Raw genomic sequence first — 24,123 nt, forward strand, 5'->3', positions numbered from 1 at the left:
CAACTATAGAAGTTGAAATATACCTACTTTTTCAAGCTTTTAATTAATTGCCTAACCTATTTGACATACACTTCTTTTTTTGGTTTCCTATCCGATTCGGAGCTCAGATTGGAGTCCCGACTAATTTTGGATCAGCATTGCAAGGCACATTTTGGGATAATGCTCCTAACAAAATTTTCTCCATACCTGGGCTCAAACCAAAGATCTTTGATTAAAGGTGGAACGACAATCCCAATGAAATACACTTCTTGTAAGTTACCATGTGCAAACACATTGCTACAATTAACAAACGTACTAAAGTAGTTTTAGAATTTTGGTATTTCATAAGTATTATATGTACTTCCATTTTAAGTATTCTTCATTAACATGATATGATGATTGATGACGCTGATTTTATGGTTTTGAGTTTGAATTTTCACTAATTTAGGTTCTCATAAACGTTTCAAAGAAAAAAGTGAGAATATATTATACGATAACAATGAATACAAAAATTAGTAGGACGACTCAAATGAAATACGTTTCGAGATTTCAGTAGAAATAAAAGTTGTCAAATTATGTTTGTGTTGCATTAATAAGCAAATGGACAGATAATGTTAGCTAAGCGTTACGAGTTACAACTACTTGCATGACTTGGTGATTTTGTTAATTGTCAATGATAGTGTGATAAATCTGCAATCACAAATTTTAATAAATTTTGAATTATTTGCTTCCACTTTGACCGATTATATAATTTGTTGTAGACACACACACTATGAGACATGAAGACCAGCTGGGCCATTAATCTTGTTCAAGGTTGGCTGAAAAATTTATGAGATGTACCACCGCTTATTAATTGTCACATGACAATTGATTTGAAATCAAGGGCTTTACCCAACTAATTACAGATAAAGCATTTTATTTTGCTGTCCTTTCTGTTTTGGCAGGGGGGAGAAGAGGTAGGGAAGGGGACTAGTGCGCTCATTCGTTCATATTTACTTGTCACTCATGTTAAATATATCTTTTTTATTTTAGAGCAGTATTATTAAAACTAGTTGTCTCGTTTTATTTGTCAATTAAAAAAATTAAGATAAAATTGATTACATTTTTCCTATTTTATTCTTCCAATTAATTCTTTTTGAAATTGTAAACGAGTTTATAAAGTTTTAAAAAGTAAATCTTAAGAGGGTAAATCAGTAAAATTATTATTCTTATATTTATGATTTCCTAAGGGATGTGTAAAGGATAAAGTAGACAACTAATATGAGCCGGAGGAATCGAAGTACTTGTCAATTTTAGCAAAATTAAGAAAGTTAAACAGTATTAATTTTTCATACTACCCTTTAGTATTAAATAACTACATAAAATAGTATTAGTAGTCAAATTTAGAGTTGCAAAATATCATTAATAATATATATAATAAAATACACCTCTAATCATATTAAAGTCTTTTTAAGAGGCATATGTTAAGTTAATTAATATGAGTCAAGTAATATAAATCGAAGAGAATAATTGAGATTATTATTAATTTTTTTAATGGATGTTAAAAAAAAAGTAATTAAAAGTGACTAGTAAATAGAACCTTTAAAAAGTTGTAATATTACATGGAAACCATAGTGTTATAAAGTCAAATCTCGCAGAAAGTCTTCCTTAGTGTGTGAAATTGAACGGAAATATACGAAATTAGCATGCTCATCAGCTCATGTATGTCAGCCAGTTATTTTGCCACATGAATCATACAAACGTCTTATGCTAGCTAATTAATCGACCTAACAATATTAAAGTTCCTTAACTCACCAACAAGGTTGTGGTGGAGTGATAAGTACTCCTTTATTTTTAATCAGTCTCGAGTTTGAGTCCCCTTGGTTACAAAGTCAATGTGGACCGGACACTGCGCTGGGGAACCAAAAAATACAGCCCCCTAACTCTATATAAGGACGAGTAGAGCTAGTTCACCTTTATTGCCTACACAACTTACATATTTTACGTTGAATTAAGTGTGTGAAAATGATGAGGCTTGTGATTGTCCTGTTTCTGGCTCTGGTAGTGTTACATGATCATAATACTGTAGTACAAGGCATTGAAGTAGCTGTGCTGAGGAAATTGGCAGCCAAAAACAATGTAACATGTTTGTTGGTGTTTGGAGATTCAAGTGTAGATCCTGGAAATAACAACCATCTTTCTACTATAGACAAGGCTAATTACTTGCCTTATGGGATGGACCTTAATTCTCAACCTACTGGCAGATTCTCCAATGGAAAACTTGCCACAGATTTCATTGGTAATTACTTACTCAATCTTGCTACTATATATTCCATCTCTTCACCACAAATTTCCTAGTTTATTTTTATTTTTATTTTTTGCTAGTGAATTAATTCTTTTTTTTTCCTACAAATTTGTAAAATAGTGATACTAGATCACCATTTCGTAGTTATGCTTGACTCATAAACAATGTGCCTCCACTTTGTTTAACTTGACAATAGAATATTAATTTACCTTTTGATCCATGAAAATCTTCACTAATTTTTTTCATCTCAAATATATTCTCCACTAACAATTATTTTTTACCGTAAAAAAGTTAAATCTGATATTAAGTCAGTTTGTAAAGTATATTTGGACCTTTTAAATTATACGATTATATTTACTGTCTAATTAATATATTAATCAGTTGAAAAAAGAGGGTCTCTGAAGTAAAATAATGGTTTTGCAGCGGAGGCACTTGGTTACGTAAACATGACCAGAGCGTTTCTAGACCCACAAATAAATAAGGTGGATATGCTACACGGCATTAGTTTTGCTTCAGCTGGCTCTGGTTATGATGATCTCACTGCCAATTTCTCGGTACGTTTTTTTTTTTGAAATTATCTTTTAACCTCTTCCTACGAGCTCCCACCTTTTTTGCTCCATGGTCACTTGAACCTTCAATCTTAAAGTTGGTTTGAGAAATCTTAATATCTCAGTTGGTCGATTCCTCACCCTGTGAATTGTGATCCCCTTTCCCTACCTCAATTTTTTTAAAAAAAAATAAACTTAGTCCCCTTTTTGTTTAACATTTTGGCCTTATATGTTTTTTCTTTCTGAAAAATCAGAATGCAATGACACTAGCGAAGCAAAGGGAGTATCTGAGGCACTATGAAATCCACTTGAGCCAAATGGTGGGAGTTGATAAAGCAAGAGAAACTATGAAAAATGCACTATATATATTAAGTATGGGAACTAATGACTTCCTACAAAATTACTTTCTGGAAGTTATACGTTCTATGCAATACACGGTAGAACAGTATCAGAACTTCTTGATCCGTTCCCTGTTTACTCACGTCAAGGTACACCCCCCCCCCCCCCTCCCCCTCTTTTTTTTTTATCGATGTCCGACACGTTATATAAATCTCAATTCTTTCACCACATACTATTATTTGTTCATCAACATAAGTATGAAGTAATTTATAATTCGATCTATCAAAATTTAGATATTTCATTGACCATTGGACCACAGACGCAATTACACACATTATTTCCCCTTTTCTAGATTATTATTTTTTTAGTAAAAAGATTCACCATTGTTGGGGTAGGATCCAAAACCAATTCAATTATATGCAACCAAACTTGTTGATATTCTATTTGAATTAATGATAATAATTAAATTCAGCGAAGTTTGGTTGGTGGAATTAAAATGACTTGTACGTACATACGTTACCTGTTCCAGCTGCCTAGTCCCACTAAAGATTCAAAGCGTGGGGTACGTAAGGCATAGAAAAAGAAATGTGTTCTCTTGGAAATTATATTGAATACGGTACTTCCCTTTCAATTCATTTTCTAATTAAAGTTTTACCAAAATATAATTTAGTATATATATCTCTCCCCTTAGTAAAATTTCAATAGTTATTTCCAAAAAACATAACATACCGTGAAAACAAAATCAACATGCAATTTGTTTATTGAACCTAATTTAGTATATCCGCCCCCCTTAGAAAAATTTCAATAGTTACCTACACACTTATTATAAATTTATAATGGCTTAATACTTACGAATTTAAGTTATATAAATTGACAGTAAATTTTTCTATTTTCGACAGATAATTCATAGTCAAGGAGCAAGAAGATTAGCAGTAGTTGGAGTTCCTCCTCTTGGGTGTGAACCACTTATTAGAACCATTCGAGATGATGAAACCAAATGCGATGATGATTTGAACAAAGTTGCTTTCACTTTCAATCTCAAAATCAAAAGAGAATTGCAAGCTCTTAAAAGATTATTTGGGATTAAAGTTGCCTACATTGACATCTATAGCATCATTCTGGAAGCTGTCCAAAATCCCCAAAAATTCGGTAAGAAATCTACGTTTATTGTTCTTAGTCAGAGGTAACAATATATATCATAAAATCATTTTTACTAGATACTAAAAAACATGAAAGAAAAAATAAACAATTAAAACTTAGTAAGAATTGAGTGAGTTAGGTCTTGACCCACCCAATAATTTTTGGACGGATCAATAACCCACCGGTTTATTAGCTCAACTCATTTTGACCAGTCTAAATTCAACTCAATCCGCCCATTTGTCACATCTACTTTTTGTATTCCAAAAAATATGTTTCAGTCATTATTATCTCACATATATTATGATATTTGATAAGTAAACAAAAAAAATATTTTTCAAGAAAATATATTTGGTATTTTTATATGGATACTATATATGTTGCTAATGAATTATAAATATAATGGAACAGGTTTTACAGAGACAAGTAAGGGGTGTTGTGGGACAGGAACAGTAGAGTATGGAGAGAGTTGTAAGGGGTTGAAAACTTGTGGTGATCGAACAAAGTTTGTGTTCTGGGACGCTGTTCATCCTTCTGAGAAAATGCATAAGATTATGGCTAATGAAGCTCTTAAAGCTATTAATGTTGATTTACTCGACTAATAATCATCTTTTTCTTTTTAATCATTTTGTTAATTATTGTTGCTTGTTTCCTACCAATAGTTTGTAGTCGTGTTTTCTTCTATGCTTTGTGCCTTAATTATTCGAGATTAATTAGCATGTAGGGAAGTTAGCTTATGCTATTGGAAACTTTCGAACGTGTGGTTTCCTTCAATTATCAGTTTTTTTAAAATGTGTACTTTTTACTTACAAGAATATTATTAATAGTTTTAATTTGTTTTAGAAATAGGAATTGTGCAAACGCAAGCCTTGCCACAAATTACAGGATCGACTACTTGAGCCGACCTTAAGCGGACACTCCATCAAAGTGTAATGAAGGTCAATTGCCTAGGCTATCGTCCTTGTGACTTTACTTTTTTGGATGTAATTATAATAATGTACTTGAAATTCTCAAGAAACATAAATTAAGAGTTTAAATAATTTCACTTCATGGTGAAAAATATAAAATATATATAATATAAATTAAATCATCCAATTATTACACTAGGGCTTTTTTCAGAGTAAGCTTCCCTTACGTTGGACAATTTTGTGTTTAAACGGTACATGAAAATTGTAGTTGAAGGGTTAAAATGAAACAAGATTGAGTTGGAGTGTCAAAATAAAATTTTAAAAAGAACAAGTTTAAGGGGCTGCATATATGTTTAGCCTTATTTTTAAGTCTTTTATAGTTGAAAAATAATTATTGTTCTGAGTTTCAATTTATGTTTTGAAAAAAAGAAAAAAGCATTCCATCTAACAATAGGATAAAGCTTATATCTTATATCTAATCTAATTAATTCTATCCTGTTAGGTCTATATTCAGAATAGTAAATCAAAATCTCAATTCACATCTTACTTAAATCCAAACATAAAATATTTCATAAACAACAATACCCAATTAATCATCAAACACATCTATCCCACAACGAAATACTTTTTTTTATGAGTTAAGCATAACATCAACGGTGGGACGCAAGGAATTGAACATATTATAATACGTAGCTTGAGTTGGATGGACTGCGTCCCAGAAAATATATTCCGAAGCATTAATGCAAACAAGTGAATTTGGATTGCACAAAAGTGCAAGCTCGAAAAGCCCAGTTCCACAACAACCAGAGTAGACGTTATTAAAACCTATAAAAATGGTAAGATAAATACATTTATTAATTAATCAGAAAATAATAATTTACTTAAACAAACAAAAGAAGAATTAAATTTTGGTTACTCACCATACTTGTTGGGATTTTGTACCATGTCATATAAAGGATTGTATATATCAGCATATATTATTTTTGTTCCATAAGTAATCATATTTTTAAACATATTTTGAAGAAGCTGATTATACTCTTTTCCTACGTCGGAATATGAATCAATACATTGACGTGGTTGCAATGGGCTGCCGGCCGTCTTCATGGTGATCACCACCGGTAAACACCCCATCGGCGGTAACCCTACTATTCCGATGACTCGAGCTCCCTCAGCCATTAAATCCTAAATCAATTTAACACAACGATATGATGCATCATAATAAATTGATGTGGGCTGATATAATCTATGGAGGAGTAAATTGCACAGTCCCTAAACCCAATTTTAGTAAATTTCATTTAGACACTAAAATTATAATATTTTTCAGTTGAGAATCTGAACACATGACAAAGTGTTATGTGAGTTTTAATCAACACTTTAATATGCGTGTGTAACAGACTAATGGCTATTTTTATTTATCATAAGTTAATACTTGTTATAAAAATGATTTATAAGTAATTCGTTTGTTAAAATATTTTTTTTGTATAGTGAGTATATATAGAACATAATTTATTTAAAAAAATGGAGTAGTTGAAAGAGACATTACCTTGAGAAACTGTTGAGTTAGTTGTAGCAAGAACTGCTGGTAGGCAGGGAGTGTGTAAGAGTTTCTTCTCAATTGGGTGTTAAAATAATTGATAACAAAATCATTTGTGCCAGCACTTATAAGGAACATTGCTTTACTTATTAACAATTTTGTTTTTTCTTCCCCAATCTCATTTTCAACTCTTATTTTGTACTCTTTAAAATATTCTAGCTGCTGTTCCAATGGAATTACGCCCTGCCACAAATATATATATTTGTCAATATAAATTTATGGACAAATAAAAGTCTTAAACAAATTTCGAGAATCATTTTACTCATTGTTGAATTTTCTTTGATTTTTTGGTGAATTTCATTATTGGAATCCCTAGCTTCATCACTGTGCAACATAACTCCTACTATGTGTATATAATCTTACCAATGTCAAAACAGTAATTGTAGGAAAAAGAACAGCTTAATTATATTAACTGCTAAAGTTTACATTCAAAATTGTAACGCCTGGAAAATATATAGTAAAACCATATTACTACTGTTTTCTACTAGACTCATTAATGTTAAAGAAAAGCAAGAACTAATATAAATTAAACCTGATCTGTTACATTTATTTGTTGATGCATTTAATAGACCTCACTCGAAAGCTACTTAAAATGTTCTTATTTTACTTGTCTAAAATAGATGTTTTATTTAACCTGTCCATTTAGTAAATTGAGAAAATTTTATTGAATTTTTCTTCCCATATTATCCTTAGTATTATATAATTACATTACTAAGGTAATTTTTATAAATAATAAACCTCTAATTAAAAATTTATTTAAAAATGTGTGATAGAGCAATTTGCTTAAGAAAAAAAAAGCCGGTGCATGTGTGATGTGTGTATTTTGCACTAATTATTAATTTGTACTAGTACTAAATTTTGTCTTGTTATTATGCACAATTTTGATTACGTGTTGATTACCCCCTGTTATAAATTTAAAGCTGATCATAAATCTAAGCGTTTAACTTTTATATACGGTTCGAATAACTATCAGTTGGTCATCTAAACTAGTGCAATAAATTGATATAAATCTATATCGTAGAATTTTTGATACGATCAGTATATATAAGTTAAAGTAAATCACGATAATGTAAAATTCTTTGAGAGAGAGATACGCTTATTTGAGCGGTGAGAGGGTCTAAGCCAGAGCCACCGGAGGCGAAACTAACGCCAGTCATCAGCTCCTCCAAGCTAAGTATTGGATCCAAATATGGTGGCACGAATTCTTTGAGTCCTATATATGAAGCTGTTCCAAACAACACAAAAACAACATGGTTACGTTATTAAAGACAAACGATAATAATAATTAAAAAAAAAAACACCAACATTTTTGTTTATTTGTTCTTTCTTTTCTTTCTTGTGACTCTTATAAACATTTTATGTGTCACACTTTTATTTTTTAGTCTGTCCAAAATAGAATGTCACACTTATATAACTTTAAAATTCTAATTTTCTCTTCTTAATCAGAAGATTAATTTACAAGCACAATAATATGTACGTATAACTTGTTTTAAATTTGATGTCTAATCATATAAATTGAAACAAAAGGATAACAGTTAGAACAAATGTACCCATCATATCAGTGACGAGGCGGCCATTGGTGAATCTTCCTGTGGGAATGTGGTTGACAAAGTCCCTTCCATAGGGAGGAAAATTGCTCTTTGTAACAGTGGCTCTGCAGTTGTTGTTGCCAGGGTCAACTGTGGAGTCTCCAAAGACAAAGATAGCTGAAATGGTATTATTGAAGGGCTTAATTAGCACATTCTTTTTTGTTAATGGTCCAGTTTCACCTTTAATGTTACTACTGATGATGCTGATGAAAATAAGAAATAACAATATTGGAGAATATCGAAGAAACATGACATGACAAGAACATCTCATTTTTGGTCCAATCGTTGAAAGACGGTAAAAATAAAAGAGGTGACACAAATTGGACTTTGAGTGGAATTGTGTGTAATATATACTTATTTTGTGTACGTGCAGTAATTAAAGTGGACCTTTGTTTGGTTTTTTTTTTTTTTTATACCATTGATGTCTAATTAACTTTATGTTAAAAAAGTCTAAACTCATGTTAAAGTACTGCATATACAATGGGTTATAGTCAAGTCCAGTATTGGTTCTTTCGAGAAAAACTTAGCTAGTAGATGTATTACAATTAAAGAGATTTTGACATATAATAAAACTGATATTTGTGAATTTAACCTTTTGAATTTGTATTGGAGATAGATGATTAAACATGACATGTTCCTGGATAGAAAAAATATGAAGGTCACATCTAATTTTCTTTATAAATATTGTTATGTTATCATTATACTCTACCTAACTCATTTTTAAATTTTATTATTATTTATTGTGTTCCTTACATTATATTATCATATTATTTATTGTTTGCTATGCTTCTCTTCTCCTTAATTTTTAGCTTGACTTCTTTACATGAAAAATATCTCTTACGTCCTTTTTATTTTTGGGGGAAGTTCAAGAATAGATTCAATCAAATATGTACATTGAGGATGATATATACAAGAAATTAAATTCCCGTTTGAACATGACTATTTTTTTAAAAAAAATATCATTATAGAAAATTATTTAAAATTGACTAGCTAAAATAAAAATAATAGACCAGATAGGTAAAAGGAGGATAGATGTTGTCATGACCTTTGCGATATTCAATCTCCCTCATTATTAAGTATTCATTCTTATTTTGAATTACTCACTTTAAATACGGAAGGATAAAATTATAACTCATTTTACTCGACTAGTCAATTTTATCCTGTCGAAATTCAACCTAACACGCCCATCTACCACCAAGATGAAAAAATGATCACGCTCTATAAGTATATATAAGCAATACCAAGTAAATCAATTACACGTGAAAATAAAATAAGGAGAAAAAAAACACTAGTACTAACGAAAGAAAGTTATAAAATGAATAGTAATAGTGAAAACATTCCTTATCAATTACTTAATATTGAACTAGTAGTATTTTATTAATCAAATACATCGAATGTTAACAGCCGCAATAGCATCTTTTCAATATTTTGCTTTGCCATCAAGTGTTAGAATTTATTTTCTCTGTTCACTTTATATTTTCACGTCCAAAATAAATATTTTATCATAATATTTATAAATATCTTATCATAATATTTATATTGATTAATATATAATTTTAAAATAAGTAATTAATATAGAGGGTAAATTAAATATAGAAAAAAATATTATTTTACTTGATATGTTAAAGATAATTAAATATAAAAAAAAAATTATTTTAAATACTGAACAAATAAAAATGAATATTCATCGTCCCAAGGAGAAGCGTGTGGCTTGTTTTCGAGATCCCGTGTTTCATTATCTTTCTTTTGAACCAAGATGAAGAAGAGGACCAATTAAACAAAGAAGTCGGATTTTAAGGGGGCGAAATGTCGAAGTCCCACAAAAATAGGAGTAGTATTGGATAATCCATTCATTGCATGAGTTTGTATAAAATAAATTATGATTATAATTGGACAATATTGAGTACTCTCCACTCAATATATATATCTAGGATTGATGCACCTTTGGACATTAAATTCTACCTATACACATGTATCTACACGATCAATTATTTAAAAAGATAATTATTTCTTTGTTTTAATTTATTTTCTTTTTTAGTTCATATTTTTTTAAAAAAAAAAAAAACTTACTTGTTTTTGCAAGTAACTCTTTAGTTTCAACTTTCACACATTAAAATTAAATAATATTTTAGTACATTTTACATATCTTTAATTTAAAATCACAAAATTCAAAAGCCTATTTTATGTTCTTAACTCAATCTGTAAGTATATATATGAATAAAAAGTATGTTTGCGGCTCATCTATTAAGATCCTAACAGTCAAATCGTTGTGTTCGTTCTCACTATCTACCAATCAAATCTATTCTAAAATGTCCAGAGATAGAGAAATAAATGAGGGATAGAAATAATGAAAAGTTTTATGGTATGTGACAAAATATTGAAAAATTAAGAGATAACCGTCAAATATACATATGAATTATCACTATTTTTGTGAGCTAATTTCATATCCAATTATCAGTTGTATCACTATTTTTGTGAGCTAATTTCATATCCAATTATCAGTTGTATCCTTTTTCTCTATTTGAACTATCACCTACTAAATATTTTATTTTGTAAATATTATTTATGTACTAATAAACACACTTAATTGAGTAGATGGTAATAATCTAAATAGGAGAACAGAACAACTGATAATTGATCTAATTAGCTTCAACGTATGTTTTAACACATAAATAGTATGATAGTTCAAGTAGAAAAAAAAAGAATAATCGATAAATAAAGTGTGAAACTCACGAAAGATAATAGCAATTTGTTTTTTACTATTCACTTAAAAAATAAGGAAATACAATTAGAGTTCTAGTACATTGAGCAGGAATGGTTTGAAAATGAACAGTACCTTTAAACCTTTAAAGCCATGGAAAAAAAGGCAGTAGGAATAAACTTAAAAAGTTCGTTTCCCACTAAACCGCCAATTAATTTGTATTTTTTGAAGAGTATTTCGCAAGAAATGGCTTTTTTCTGGATACACAAATAAAATCGTGATAAGCCAGCAACGCAAACAAATGTCAAAGGTATCTCTAGTTCTTTGAGGTTAAGTGAGGAAGAGAAAATTTTATCCACACAGAATGTTTACATCAAACTATATTAACATGATTCGGTGATTTAATGAAGTAAGAAAACATAATAATATAATTAACTATAATTTTAGTATTGTGCAAACACATATCATTCATCTATTGATTTGATATAAACACAGTAAGTTTTCACATCTTTTAAAGTTTTATTGGGGGCTTTTAAAACCAATTTAGGGATTCAATGTGAACATTCCTTCCTTAACTAAGAAGTTTAAGAAAATTAAATTAGATGTGGACTTATTGCGATCAAAAACGAAAAAAAATCAACTAGAACAAGTTTTTTCATACTCTTCACTTGCTTGTTATCTCATTAATCATTTAGTAAAAAAGGGAATTTCACAATAAATAAATATTTAAAAAATAGCGTTTTCCAGCAAACAACACACAAAACGATTAGTCATAACCAAAGCATTCAACAAGAAAATATTAAAAACAGTAAAGTGAACTCCTTTCTTCATGTCTAAATTCTAGTAACATCCTTGAATTTAGCTTAGTCATAATTTGTAATACAAGTATCCTACTGTCTTCCAATTCATCAATTGGATTAAACCATTTGCTGAGCTGTTATTTAATTCCTAGTCATTATTAAACAAGAAGCTAGCCTTGCACATTATAAGATAAGAGTGCTATCTCTTATATTATAAATAGTCCTCAAGTTAATTTAATTTCAACAAATATTTTTTTTTTCATATGAAACATTCTTTAAAGATGACTACTCATTTGGAAAAGAATAATCAACAACAAGATCAAGTAGCATGTGAAGAGATTCTAGAGAATGTTTGGGCAAACTTCATATCCAAGAATGATCAAAATTCTCAAAAGGTGACAAATGAATATTGTTGTGAACAATATTGGGAACAACTTCCAATTCTTGAAAGATTACCAAGCTTAGGAAGGTGGATATCAATGGGAGCTGAAACTTGGGAAGATATTCTTGATGGTATTATTATTCCTCCTCATGACAACAAAGATTCAAACGACGAATCAACAAACAAAGATGATGAAGACGTTGTCAACGTTGAAAAGGAGGAGAAGAAGAAGATGGTAATTAATAATACGCGGCATTATAGAGGGGTAAGAAGGAGGCCATGGGGAAAATACGCGGCTGAGATAAGGGATTCATCAAGAAAAGGAGCTAGGGTTTGGCTTGGGACATTTAATACTGCTGAAGAAGCTGCTATGGCTTATGACAAGGCGGCTTTGAGAATTAGAGGTCCAAAGGCCTATTTAAATTTCCCATATGAAATTGTTGCTCAAGCCATGGGAATATCTAATTGTCCTAATGAAAAAGAATGGACCTTTTCATCATCAAGTCAATATATTTCAAGAAAAAGGGTATCAAGGGATTGGAACATGTATGAAAATTTGGACGAAATTAATCAATTGCCTAAGGAGAAGAAAATTATGAGAAGCGTGGAGGAGGATCTTTTGAATGACTTGGATATCCTAGAGTTTGAGGATCTTGGAAGTGATTATTTGGATAGTTTATTATCCTCTTTGTAATAGAAGAAATAATAAGTTTTAGATACAAAATATAATTAGGGGAGATACAAGGTAAGGGAAATTAAAATTCTTGGGTATTATATATGTATAGGAATTAATTATTGGATGAATCATGATTTTTTATTAAATTATGTGCCACTTGCTTTTAATCACCACCTCTTTGATCTTTCATGTTTCATGCATATATTGAGTTGCAAAATTTTATATTATTGTCTTTCGTCTTTGTCGAACATAATTGACGGTTAGTATTTTGTATACATAGGAGTATACAGTATATATTTAAGTGGTATACTTTTGAAGTATACAATTCATATAGTTTAAAGTATACAGTAGTGTGATTCAATTATTCTTACAATTTTTATACCATTAAAGTAGTAAAATGCGAATTGCATTGCTCAAAAGTATATAATGTACATAATTGCCTTGGAGGGTAATGGAGAGAAATCAGATTCAATTTTATAAATGGATACAAACGGATAATTTACTTGGTTGGAATAATCATCAAAGTATTTCTGCTTGATTTTATAATACCACTTCCTTTTTCTGAGTGATTAATTTTCGAGGAGTCTTTTATATTTTTACTTTTTAAATTTTAATACTCCCACTTACCCAAATTAATTAATTACACTTTAGTTTGGAAATATTATCCTAAAATCATTATTATTTTAAAAAATTAAAATTGATAATTATTTCAATTTATTTTTATCTAATAAGAGTAGCATAATAAATTATATCTTCTATTATTATTATTTTCTAATAAACATAAGAGAGATAAATCGACAACTACAATAAAACAGAGGAGTAGTAATATAATGTGTTAGATATATCTATGCCTTACGCCCTTACCCGTCCACCATCCCTGTGATTTTGACTTAGTTTTAAGATCTAACTCTAGATCACCAAAAAAAGAAAGTCCTAATTTTTAACAAGAGAATACATTTTTTTTCGATTGCAAGATGAATTTAGAATTTAAATTTGTAAAAATTATGCAAATCACATAGTGTAATAGACAAATTACATCTTATCTCTACTCTTTCATTAATTACAAAAATTCCTTCTTTTTTATACCTTTCGGATACATAATTATGAGAGAGGATACATTAATTTAGACACTTCTGTTATCAAATTACTGTGCTAAATAAGGGACTAAAAACAGAAAATATAATTGAATCCCACAACTTAGGCGTACGTTTCTTTCTTCTAACAATCAGTCGTTCACAAACAAGTAACATAACTAGGAAATTAAAATTTCAAATTGTCAAATTGTGTCTCCCTATTCTTCCAAAAAACTGCACAAGCTTGATTCAAAAAAATTGCAGCGAAATTTTGTGAAGATTCATAATTAATATTTTGATATTGTTAAGGCATTCGAAATATGGAAAAGTGATGTTAGGTACGAGCGATACAGAAGTAATGGAATAGTGATTGGGGAGAATATTTCATTCGTGAACCTTATTTTCGCCATTGCAGCTGAGTTAAAAGATCTTATAACAAAAGGTATGTGAACAAATAATCTTCTGATACACAGATTGTATAACTTTCTTTGTCTTTTTGAATTTATTTGTTACTATATTATTCATGATATATTGTTATTTGCAAATTATATTCATAATTAGGTTACATCTTATGTATTGGGTGTTGCATCGTATGTGTAAGATGTTTAGATTTGTGTATCATTGCTTGATAATTACAAAGTATCATATATGTTTGAAATACTTCTTCGTTCTTTTAATATATCAATGAATAGAAACGGGTAATTGTGGTACATAGGTGTGTTTTGTATCATTTTTTTATATGTATCTAAAACATGTAAAACTGTGGTGACAGTAATAATATGTATGATAAACTAAGAATATATATGATCCGTTGAGCTGAGTTATAATAATGTATCTTGAAGTATAATTTTTTTTTGGAATGATACAATAAACATTAAAATATATTTGGTACAATTGCCGCTATGTATTAGTGTGTTACGCAGTTCCAATGGAATCAATGTTAGACAAAAGTGATTGGTTAGTTTCGAAATGTGTTTTGGAAGAAGTTGTCTTGCCACCAAGATACAAAAAAATGGCCAGTAGATCAAGGAATAAAAGGAAGAAAATCCAGATGAAAAACTAACATCAAACACGAACTGTTGTGGCTGTGGACAAGAAGGTCACAATCGAAGAACTTGTACTTTCTTCACGAAAGAATCTTGATCAATACTTTTTTGGAGTACTTTGTTTTTCAGATCTAACAATTCTCAAATTATAACATTTCTTTCCACTGTTACAAATCTTTACATTGAAAAGTATTTTTAGCTTACTAATTTCTGATTCAATAAATTGAAATGTTACGTTTTTCAGTTCTACCTATATTTTTTTATTGATAATTTCTGATAAAAATGAATCTAGTATACATATTGTGTATTGTTTTGTATTTGATACAAAGTTATTTTTAAAATATACATTGTGTTGGTTAAATAATTAATGTATCTATAACTGCTAATAAGTACTGAAAATACTATTACATTGCATTGATTTGTTTAACATAATGAATCTGATACTTAATTCTTTGAATTTTTTTGTATCGGATAATATAGTATCAAGTGTTGTGATATGTACCGGATAAGAGTTGTGATGTGTATCGAATAAGAGACATAATGTTAAAAGGTACTAAATATATTACAAATTAAGAGGATTGTAACAATTGTAAATATATAGTATCAGATTTTGTGAGATACATCAATTTGTGATTTTGAAAACATGATAAATAATAATGTGTATCATATACATAATATATTTTTTGACAATTTTGTATTAGCTTATAATATAGTATCAAGTGTAGTCATTTGTACCAAATTTATAAGAGACATAATGTTGAAAGGGACTAAATATATTGAAAATTAACTAATTTGTATCAAGTATAAAAATATAGTATCAGGTGTTGATACATTTGTTATATCGAAAATAATCGTGTATCATATACATAATAATTTTTTGGAAAATCTTGTATCTGCTAATAATATAGTATCAACTATAGTGATGTGTACTATACTTATAAGAGACAAAATTTAACAAGGTATTAAATATATTGAAAACAAAATGAAAAGCGAAATAAACAATTTTCAACATAAAAACTCTTCACATTTAGAAGTAGTATCTTCAAAAGGGAAGAAATACTCAAAAACACTAATTAATGTATATTAAAAATAATAGATCATCAACAACTGTCGGTGAATCGATACATAAAAATCTATTCTACATTAACAAGATCATCTTCTGTTGGTGGAGTGTAGTCATTCTTTGGCCTTGTAGGATCATCATTCTCGCTAACATATCCCGTCTTGGCCTTGTTGAGACCATACTTTCATAACAGTGTTGCATATTTGTGCGAAGATAGTCACTTCGAAAATCATTAGATGGGATGTTGATTTCATCGCTCAGAAATTCAACAAAAACAATAAAAAAAACATTTCGCACTCACTACAAAAAAAGAAGATATAAAAACATATCAAATGTGTAAGTAAAGAAAAATTGTTTCAATGGCTACAAACTGTCGCTTTCTTGATGCATAATATCTTGAACAAATTTCACCTCAAACGAATGTTGTGGATCCAATAGTTCAACAGGGGAAGACATAAATTTAAAACAAAATAAATAAATGTTAAAATACATGGTTCAAAATACATACCCTGGATAGTGTAGGTCAAGATATGGCAGGAGCAACCTTTCTACCTCTTTTTTGTTGTTGTTTTTCAACCTTTGCTTTTGATGATGCAGGTTGATGCATGTACATCCTTTTTCGCTTTTGCCTTCGCTGAACTTTGATTTGCCATTGTTAAAGGATCTTGCAACCTTTTAGATCTGTTTTTTGTCCATTTGAGATTATCAGAATCAAAAATTCGATTAGTATTAAGTGTAACTATTTTGGGTAATTCCCATGCTAAATGAAGGAGCATCCATATGTATTAGACAAAATGATGAAACAAGAAAAAACGAAGAAGATGAAAGTACCTACAAATCTGAAATTAGTTGACTGGAGAAAGAAACCTCTTGAAATTCAAATTTTGATTAATGTGGTAACTGATTTGATTATGTGAGTGAAAAGAGAGAGAAATTGAAGGAGTAAATATAGGAGTTAGAAACGTGAATTTGGAGTGGAAATGAAATAATGTATCCGGCAGTTGGGTTTTGAGTGAAAAGAAGGGATTTTCGTATTATTTTAAAATGGTAGGGAAATATTGAAAATACCGTAACTAATGGTGTATACTTTGGTAATTTTTCCTTTAAGTTTTGTGGGTTTCAATTTCTTGTGATTCTTAGTATTAAACATTTTAAAGTTATATATAGATTCATGTCTATTATTTATTACAATTTAAATAAATTTTTATATATAAATTTATGTTTTGTGTTAAAAGTAATTATAAATTCAATTAAATTCGCATCGATAATGATACATCCGATCGCGCATATAGACAAGAGGCTTGACTAACCATCTTGTTATTTATTTCTTGACAAGAAAAATGCAATATGGATCCTTCTGTAAAAGTTGGTAGGTATCTAACATAAATATTGCACACTTCATTGATTACGTATAATGTTTTTCTAGATGGGAAGACCGTTGAAATTTATAATTAGAAAAATTAGACGTGCTTAATTTGGTCCTGGTGTCTTTATACATATACAGTATTAATTTTCTTTCTTCTCTTTATGGTAAACGTGTGACAAATATTTTTATGATTCTATTCCTATTGTTCTCGAGTAGTTTATAAAACGAAAAGTCATCAAGGTGTGCTTATTAAGTAACTTAATTTTAAAAAAAGGTTATCTTTGTTTTGGAAAGATTTATCCTTTTTGTAAAGAATATCCTTTGGCAATTACAATATATATATATATATATATATATATATATATATATTAGTATTTCTTTTATTATGTGAGGAGTCTAGAAAAAGTGGAGATGAAGCTAAGTGAGAAATCAACATTAACAAGCATAACATATCAACATACTCTTTAATTTGATTTCAGTTTATATATATGTTCTCGCACTTTGAATGTTTACAAGTAGACACTTAAACTTATCTAAAACAAAACAAGTAGACCTATATGTCCTATGTGGTCAATATGCATCTCATGTGGCGTCCTATGTGTATTATGTCACGTAGAGCGTGTGTGTTTACTTGTTCAAATTTATACAAAATCAAGTGATTATTTATGCACATCAAAAATTGAAAGATAAAAATATCAACCTCTGAAATCAAGTTAAAGAGTGTGTTTATATATTATGTCAATATTATCATATTAAAAGTATAACTTATATTAAGTCTATATTCTTAAAACAATTTTTTTTAAGGAAAAACTACTTATCTAAACATACTTCACTATCATATATACTTATTTTATCTCTAGTTTAAAACAATTACATATAATATCACTTTTAATAATTATATCATATATTTTTAAAAAATTAATCAGTTATACAAGTTCCTTAAATATGGTGTTGAATAATTATCTTAAAATTCAAATTCCTTAATTTATGGTTGATTAGCAATTCAAATTATCTCTCACATCATCCCCTCTCCCCTAATTTATCGTCACTCCAAATGATCAACCTACCTAATCCTTCCACTCACATCGCATCCCAAAATACTCTCGGGCAGAAGAATGCATCAATGGGCGTGTCTTCTCTAAGACTATCTAATATCTAATTAATTATAACTTGAAGAATCAAACTTTTGCATGATATTGGACTGATTTGACAGCAAAATACTTATTATTTTCTTACTAGTGGCCACTTTTTCTATTGCCAAAGATGAGAGAGACGAAGGGGAAAGGGAAGAGATCAGATGGTGGTAAAAATATGTATCTAGTTAGTTGTATGTGTATACATGTATCTAATTAAAAATTTGTTTATCTCATAAAGTGTACAGGTATCTAAATTAAGATTATGTACCTATAAGAAAAAAAAATTGATGCACAAAAAAATGAGAAGAAATTTATTATTTTTTTGAAATTTTTGGGAGAGGAAATTCATGGAAGAATTGGAGAAGAAATTAATAGGAAAACGCGTGATTTCCTCCTAAATTGATGTGTTTACGTTACTTTCCATATTTAGATACATATAATTAGATATATCTACTTAGCATGTATCCGAGATACATGTATCTAAACTACCTTTTATATTTAGATACATATAATTAGATGTATCTGCACAGCATGTATCCGAGATACATGTATGATCTAAACGTGTTATGTACATGTATCTGAAACCAAAATATGATAGAAATTGTAATATCGAAAACTCACGAAAAGAGAAGTAATTAGCTCCTAAACTAGTGGGATTTATGTTGTTTGCCCTTCTAATTGCCCTTTTTTTAACTCAAAAATAATAATATATTTATTTTTTATATGGCGGTTACATTGGGGAGGCAAGAGTCAACTTTAGATAATTACAAAGTCAATAGGCAGATATTGCATCTCAATCCTTTCTTTCTATTCAAGACAATTCTCGTGTGTCTTTTGACTGCTGACCAATAAGCAAAGTGCTCTCACCAAATTTTATCTTTTCTCTATTATACAAATATAGACAGATCTCGCCTTTAAAGTATGACCTCGGAAAAATTCATTAATTTTTATTCATATATTTACATTTAAAAATTTACAAAGTATTTATAAATTATTAATTATAAATGCATTTATTATTGTATAGTATTAATCATTAAAAATTATTTTATTAGTATAGAAACTTATAAACTTTAAAATCAGAGCTAATATAAATCCGAGTGTTATTATCATTACAGATGGGACTTTGGGATTGTGAGGTGCTTGGCCGGTTAAGATAAATCGATTATAACTCAACTGATCTAACTTTAAAATTATTTTCACTTATTTATTTATGCTTATATTTATATAATTACCAAATCAGATAGAAAAGTTTTTCCTTTTATTTATTTATTTATCATGAGTAATATATCAAATTATCAATCAAACCGGAAAAAATATTTGGTTATACATATAATATTCCGTTTGATTTGAATTTTGAGAAGAAAAAAAAATTAGAAAATAGAATGTGTATATTACAACTTATAAACATACTAAGTATCCTAAGCAATCTTTTTACACAAGATTATAGCGTGCATCGCTGCAAACAATTCAAAAAAGGAAATAAGAGAAAAGAGAAGCCCATAATATAAGTACAAAAGTGAAACTTTTAGTAGTTCAGTTGATTCGTACACCTGAATACATAGATAGAGATATTCCCTACGTGTCAACACATTATTCGCTTAGAGCGCCAGGAAATTCTCCATGCACAGCTCTGTTTTAACATCTTGAGAAAACTCCTTGGAAATTTTTGATTCAAATACATCATTCGTTCCACTTGAAACTTCATTGGAACTTGAATTTGAATTATTATTGGTAGTGTAACTATTTGAGCACAAACTTAATTTTTCTACTGAAACAGAGGCAGTCACTATTTCAGATGGAAAATTAAGTAGTGCCTTAGCACCTCGCATTCTAAAAGCCGCCCTATCATAAGCTAACGCAGCTTCTTCAGCAGTTTCAAACGTACCTAGCCATACTCTCGCACCGTGTCTAGCCGAATCGCGAATTTCGGCAGCGTACTTTCCCCACGGACGACGTCGTACGCCTCTGTATTTCTTGCCTATGCACTGTGACGGACGAAGATTATTAGTATTTCTTGGAAGTAATTGATTTCTTTGAGGTAAATAAGGGATGTTTAGAGCATTAGCTTCATTAAGAACTTCATATAATACCATCTCTTGAGAGTCATTCTCATTAAGAGGTAGATCACTTTGAGGAGTTGGAACCATAACTATAGTTAGAAGGAATTTTGGTTAATTTGTTGGGGAAAATGTTTAGTTTTATGAGGTATTTAACATAAAGGGATACTAGAAAAGTAATCGTTTAATCGTGTGAGGTTTTTATGAATTTTATTTATCTCGTGGAGAAAGAGGAAAGTATGAGGAAACAAGTGAAAAATTGTGCAAGTCTTTTTCAATTTATACAATATGTATTATATGGTTGGTGTCTTGATGGGATGTGACATGGTTTAATTAATTACCCCTTGTTTGCGTTGATATTTCAAGTTTAGTTAATTGTGTACATGTACAATGAGGTATACTTGGTTTTATTTAAGAGAACTGTCAAACAATATTTTCCAGAGTATTGATGTTTTTTATTAAAAAAAAGATTGGACGTAATTTGACCATCTTTAGAATAATTAAAGGAAAGTTGTTGCCCGTGGAAGACACCTTTTTTGAGGTGGATATTAGTGGTGAAAATGTCGTCTTCAGTTACATATAGCCCAAAATGATACGAGGTTTGAAATACATTTATTTTATACGAGATTCGGATCATAGTTATTAAATTGAGTTGAATTTGTAACTCACACTTTAACTTTGCCCTTGATTATAATTTTATGTGCATGCTAATCTTCAAAAGAACAAAAATATGCTTAGTTGTAGTCATTCGAGAAAAGGCCCAAAATAGTCTCTTATCTTTGGATTAAGACTCAAAGTTATCCTTGACTTTTCACATGGAGCACTAATAGTCCCTCATGTTTTCATTATTGGTGCACTTTTGGTCCTCCTTCAAATTTTTGCCTATTTTTTAACATTAATTTTGTTCACTATTATATGTAAGGAATGTCCAATTATTTTTTTTTTATATATATTTAGTAGAAATAATAACTTTATGTGAGAGAAGGTGAGAAGTAGAACACTTTGTTCTGTTGAGTAGAAATATTATGCAGCTAATCTAAGAACATCTTAACATATGACGTTGGAAGAAAAGAAAAATTTGTACTAGTGCACGTGAAATCGTCGTGATGAGCCTCTCGACTTTACCTGCAATACGATTTCTACTAAACAAAACAATGTGTTTTTCTTCTCACATTCTCTCACATGGAGTTATTATTTCCACTAAATATATAAAATGACAATTGAACATTCCATACATAAATTATGGATAAAAACAATGTTAAAAAATAGAAAAAATTTGGAGAAGGACCAAAAATGCACCAATTAATATTGCAAACATGAGGAACTATTAATGCTACATATGAAACTAAAGAATGACTTTAAATTTTAACCCAAAGATGAGGGACTATTTTGGGCCTTTTCTCTAGTCATTCAATGAAATAAGAAAAGATAGTACTCCTAATAAACAAGATGAGATATATAATGCTCTTTGAAGAAATTAGATCCGAGTCATCCATGTGTTGGTCAATTGAGATCATATAAATAATTTTTTGTTTTAAATTAATAACTAAAAGACACAATAGTTAAGGACTCCTTCAATATTGTACATTGCACTAACTTTTTATAGACTATGATTCTTTATTATAGTTCGTGTTTACATACATATGATTAAACTTATACTGTTGAATTAATAAAATAAATTCAATAATCTGCAAATGGTATGTTTGATTAGATTCTTCACTCTTGATAGCAAAAGGGGGATATTTACAATTCAATGCGATTAGAGTGGCACATATTCGTTATTTGACTCAATAGAAGAAACTTCCACAAAGGATGAGCAAGATGACTCACATTTGACGTTCTAGAGACTACACATCGATGTGACTTCATTGGGTTCGTAAGGGTTTCCTTGGTCTATTTAGTGGGCCAATAAAAGGATCTAATTTTCCAAGACATTTTGTTTTACAATTGACTTTAATATAGAGTCTAGTATTTAACAAACAAGGTTCATGAATCATGAATTATCAATAAATTAAAAAGAAAAAAGTGATCATTTAGACTTCTATTTGCTTGACTTCTTGTCGTAAGAATTGGATCTAACCTCTACTCATTGGTTCATCTATATAATGATAATTATTACTCCAACAGTTTCAATACCTTTTAATTTTGTGGTTTTAAACATGTTATGTGGAAAATTAAAAATTTAAGAGTTGCTAAAAAAAAGAATTGAGTACTTTTTTTGTAACGAACTAAAAAGAAAAATAAGACTGAGTGAGTAATTTAGATGAAGAACAATCTTATTTTCACATGGTTTTAAACAATGATATCGACATTCAAATGACTAATTTAATTTTTTGAAATGATGGGTGTTCAATTTGATATTATACTATAGGATAAGAATTTTATAAAAACAGTAGTCTTTGGCTGCGAATTATATATATATATATATTTTAAACAGTGATATCGACATTCAAATGACTAATTTAATTTTTTGAAATGATGGGCATTCAATTTGATACTATAATATAGGATAAGAATTTTATAAAAACAATAGTCTTTGGTAGGGGTGTACAAAATCGAACCGAAAATCGAATCAAACCACAAATTGAGTCAAATCGGAAAAAAAACCCGACTAGTGGTTTGGTTAGACTTGGTTTGGTATTGAAAAAAAAAACCCGCCTATATTTGGGTTGGTTTGGTTTTAACTAAAAAAAACCAACCCGAGACCAAACCAACCCGACATTATATATTTAATTTTAAAATTTTATTTTATACATAAAAATATTTACTTTGATATAATTTTAAAATATTTCTTATACTATTTCATAGTTTTTATCTTTTAATAAATTATTTCAAGTTTAAAACTTAGAATTTGGAATGGTCCAATAAAGATTATAGTTCATAGATGTTGATAATTATAATAAAACTTAAATTAAAATCAAATTAATACTAATGCAAAAAGAAAATCAATTCAACACTAAGAATGACAATAATATTGAATATTTATTCTTTAGTTTTACATTGGTTTAGACAATTAAATTTTTTTCTTAAATATTTAGTAATGTAACTAATACTTATTAAACTTATTTTAGCATGATTTAGTACTTTCAAATTATGATCATTTTCATTATGACTTTGCAATATTTATTTTATATGATGATTTCATTATTATTTTTTATTGAATATTTTAGTGTCATCAGTGTTGACACCCAATTTTGGACATCCACAATATAGATTAATCATCGAGTTTCTTCAATTTTAAACGTTTTAAAATAATTAGTTTTACAATTAAATCAAATTAAAAAATAGTTTGCAAATTATTTTAAATAGTTTTGTCACTTATTTTATAATTTTCAGATAATATATATGTTTTACATGATTATGTATATAATTATTATATTTTATGAATATTCAAAAATCGTCTCAAAAAGAGTTTGTTTTATATTCGATTAAATTAATATGGTTT

At 29.0% G+C, this 24,123-nt stretch overlaps 4 protein-coding genes across 4 annotated transcripts; 2 read left to right on the plus strand and 2 right to left on the minus strand.

Moving 5' to 3' along the window:
- Positions 1–1,899: 1,899 nt before the first annotated feature.
- Positions 1,900–4,958, plus strand: LOC125835331 (GDSL esterase/lipase At5g45950). Its single transcript, XM_049514450.1, has 5 exons — positions 1,900–2,257; positions 2,687–2,817; positions 3,066–3,299; positions 4,050–4,299; positions 4,699–4,958. Exons 1-5 carry the CDS (start codon positions 1,984–1,986, stop codon positions 4,887–4,889), a joined length of 1,080 nt encoding a protein of 359 aa, XP_049370407.1. The 5' UTR covers positions 1,900–1,983; the 3' UTR covers positions 4,890–4,958.
- An 868-nt stretch (positions 4,959–5,826) lies between these two features.
- On the minus strand, positions 5,827–8,649 carry LOC125835300 (GDSL esterase/lipase At5g45960-like). The gene is made up of 5 exons (XM_049514426.1): positions 8,340–8,649; positions 7,884–8,014; positions 6,739–6,972; positions 6,116–6,377; positions 5,827–6,020 (listed from the first exon to the last, which is right to left on the minus strand). The coding sequence occupies exons 1-5, from the start codon at positions 8,647–8,649 to the stop codon at positions 5,827–5,829; spliced, it is 1,131 nt and encodes a 376-aa protein (XP_049370383.1).
- A 3,493-nt stretch (positions 8,650–12,142) lies between these two features.
- LOC125835320 (ethylene-response factor C3) lies at positions 12,143–12,990 on the plus strand. Its single transcript, XM_049514442.1, has one exon. The coding sequence runs from the start codon at positions 12,143–12,145 to the stop codon at positions 12,953–12,955; it is 813 nt and encodes a 270-aa protein (XP_049370399.1). The 3' UTR covers positions 12,956–12,990.
- A 7,001-nt stretch (positions 12,991–19,991) lies between these two features.
- LOC125835258 (pathogenesis-related genes transcriptional activator PTI5) lies at positions 19,992–20,796 on the minus strand. The gene has a single exon (XM_049514389.1). The coding sequence runs from the start codon at positions 20,766–20,768 to the stop codon at positions 20,220–20,222; it is 549 nt and encodes a 182-aa protein (XP_049370346.1). The 5' UTR covers positions 20,769–20,796; the 3' UTR covers positions 19,992–20,219.
- Between the last annotated feature and the right edge of the window lie 3,327 nt (positions 20,797–24,123).

Source organism: Solanum verrucosum, unplaced genomic scaffold (genome assembly GCF_900185275.1).
Source record: "Solanum verrucosum unplaced genomic scaffold, falcon-dt-bn FXZP01001278.1, whole genome shotgun sequence".
NCBI lineage: Eukaryota > Viridiplantae > Streptophyta > Magnoliopsida > Solanales > Solanaceae > Solanum > Solanum verrucosum.

Bases quoted from the DNA above. Each gene is read 5' to 3' on its own strand.
- LOC125835258 (XM_049514389.1), bottom strand. From the start codon at position 20,768: ATGGTTCCAACTCCTCAAAGTGATCTACCTCTTAATGAGAATGACTCT.
- LOC125835320 (XM_049514442.1), top strand. From the start codon at position 12,143: ATGAAACATTCTTTAAAGATGACTACTCATTTGGAAAAGAATAATCAA.
- LOC125835300 (XM_049514426.1), bottom strand. From the start codon at position 8,649: ATGAGATGTTCTTGTCATGTCATGTTTCTTCGATATTCTCCAATATTG. The intron at 8,015-8,339 runs GTACATTTGTTC...TGTTTGGAACAG, and splicing joins CCTCGTCACTGATATGATGG to CTTCATATATAGGACTCAAA. The intron at 6,378-6,738 runs GTAATGTCTCTT...AAATTGATTTAG, and splicing joins TAACTCAACAGTTTCTCAAG to GATTTAATGGCTGAGGGAGC.
- LOC125835331 (XM_049514450.1), top strand. From the start codon at position 1,984: ATGATGAGGCTTGTGATTGTCCTGTTTCTGGCTCTGGTAGTGTTACAT. The intron at 2,818-3,065 runs GTACGTTTTTTT...CTGAAAAATCAG, and splicing joins ATCTCACTGCCAATTTCTCG to AATGCAATGACACTAGCGAA. The intron at 3,300-4,049 runs GTACACCCCCCC...TATTTTCGACAG, and splicing joins CCCTGTTTACTCACGTCAAG to ATAATTCATAGTCAAGGAGC.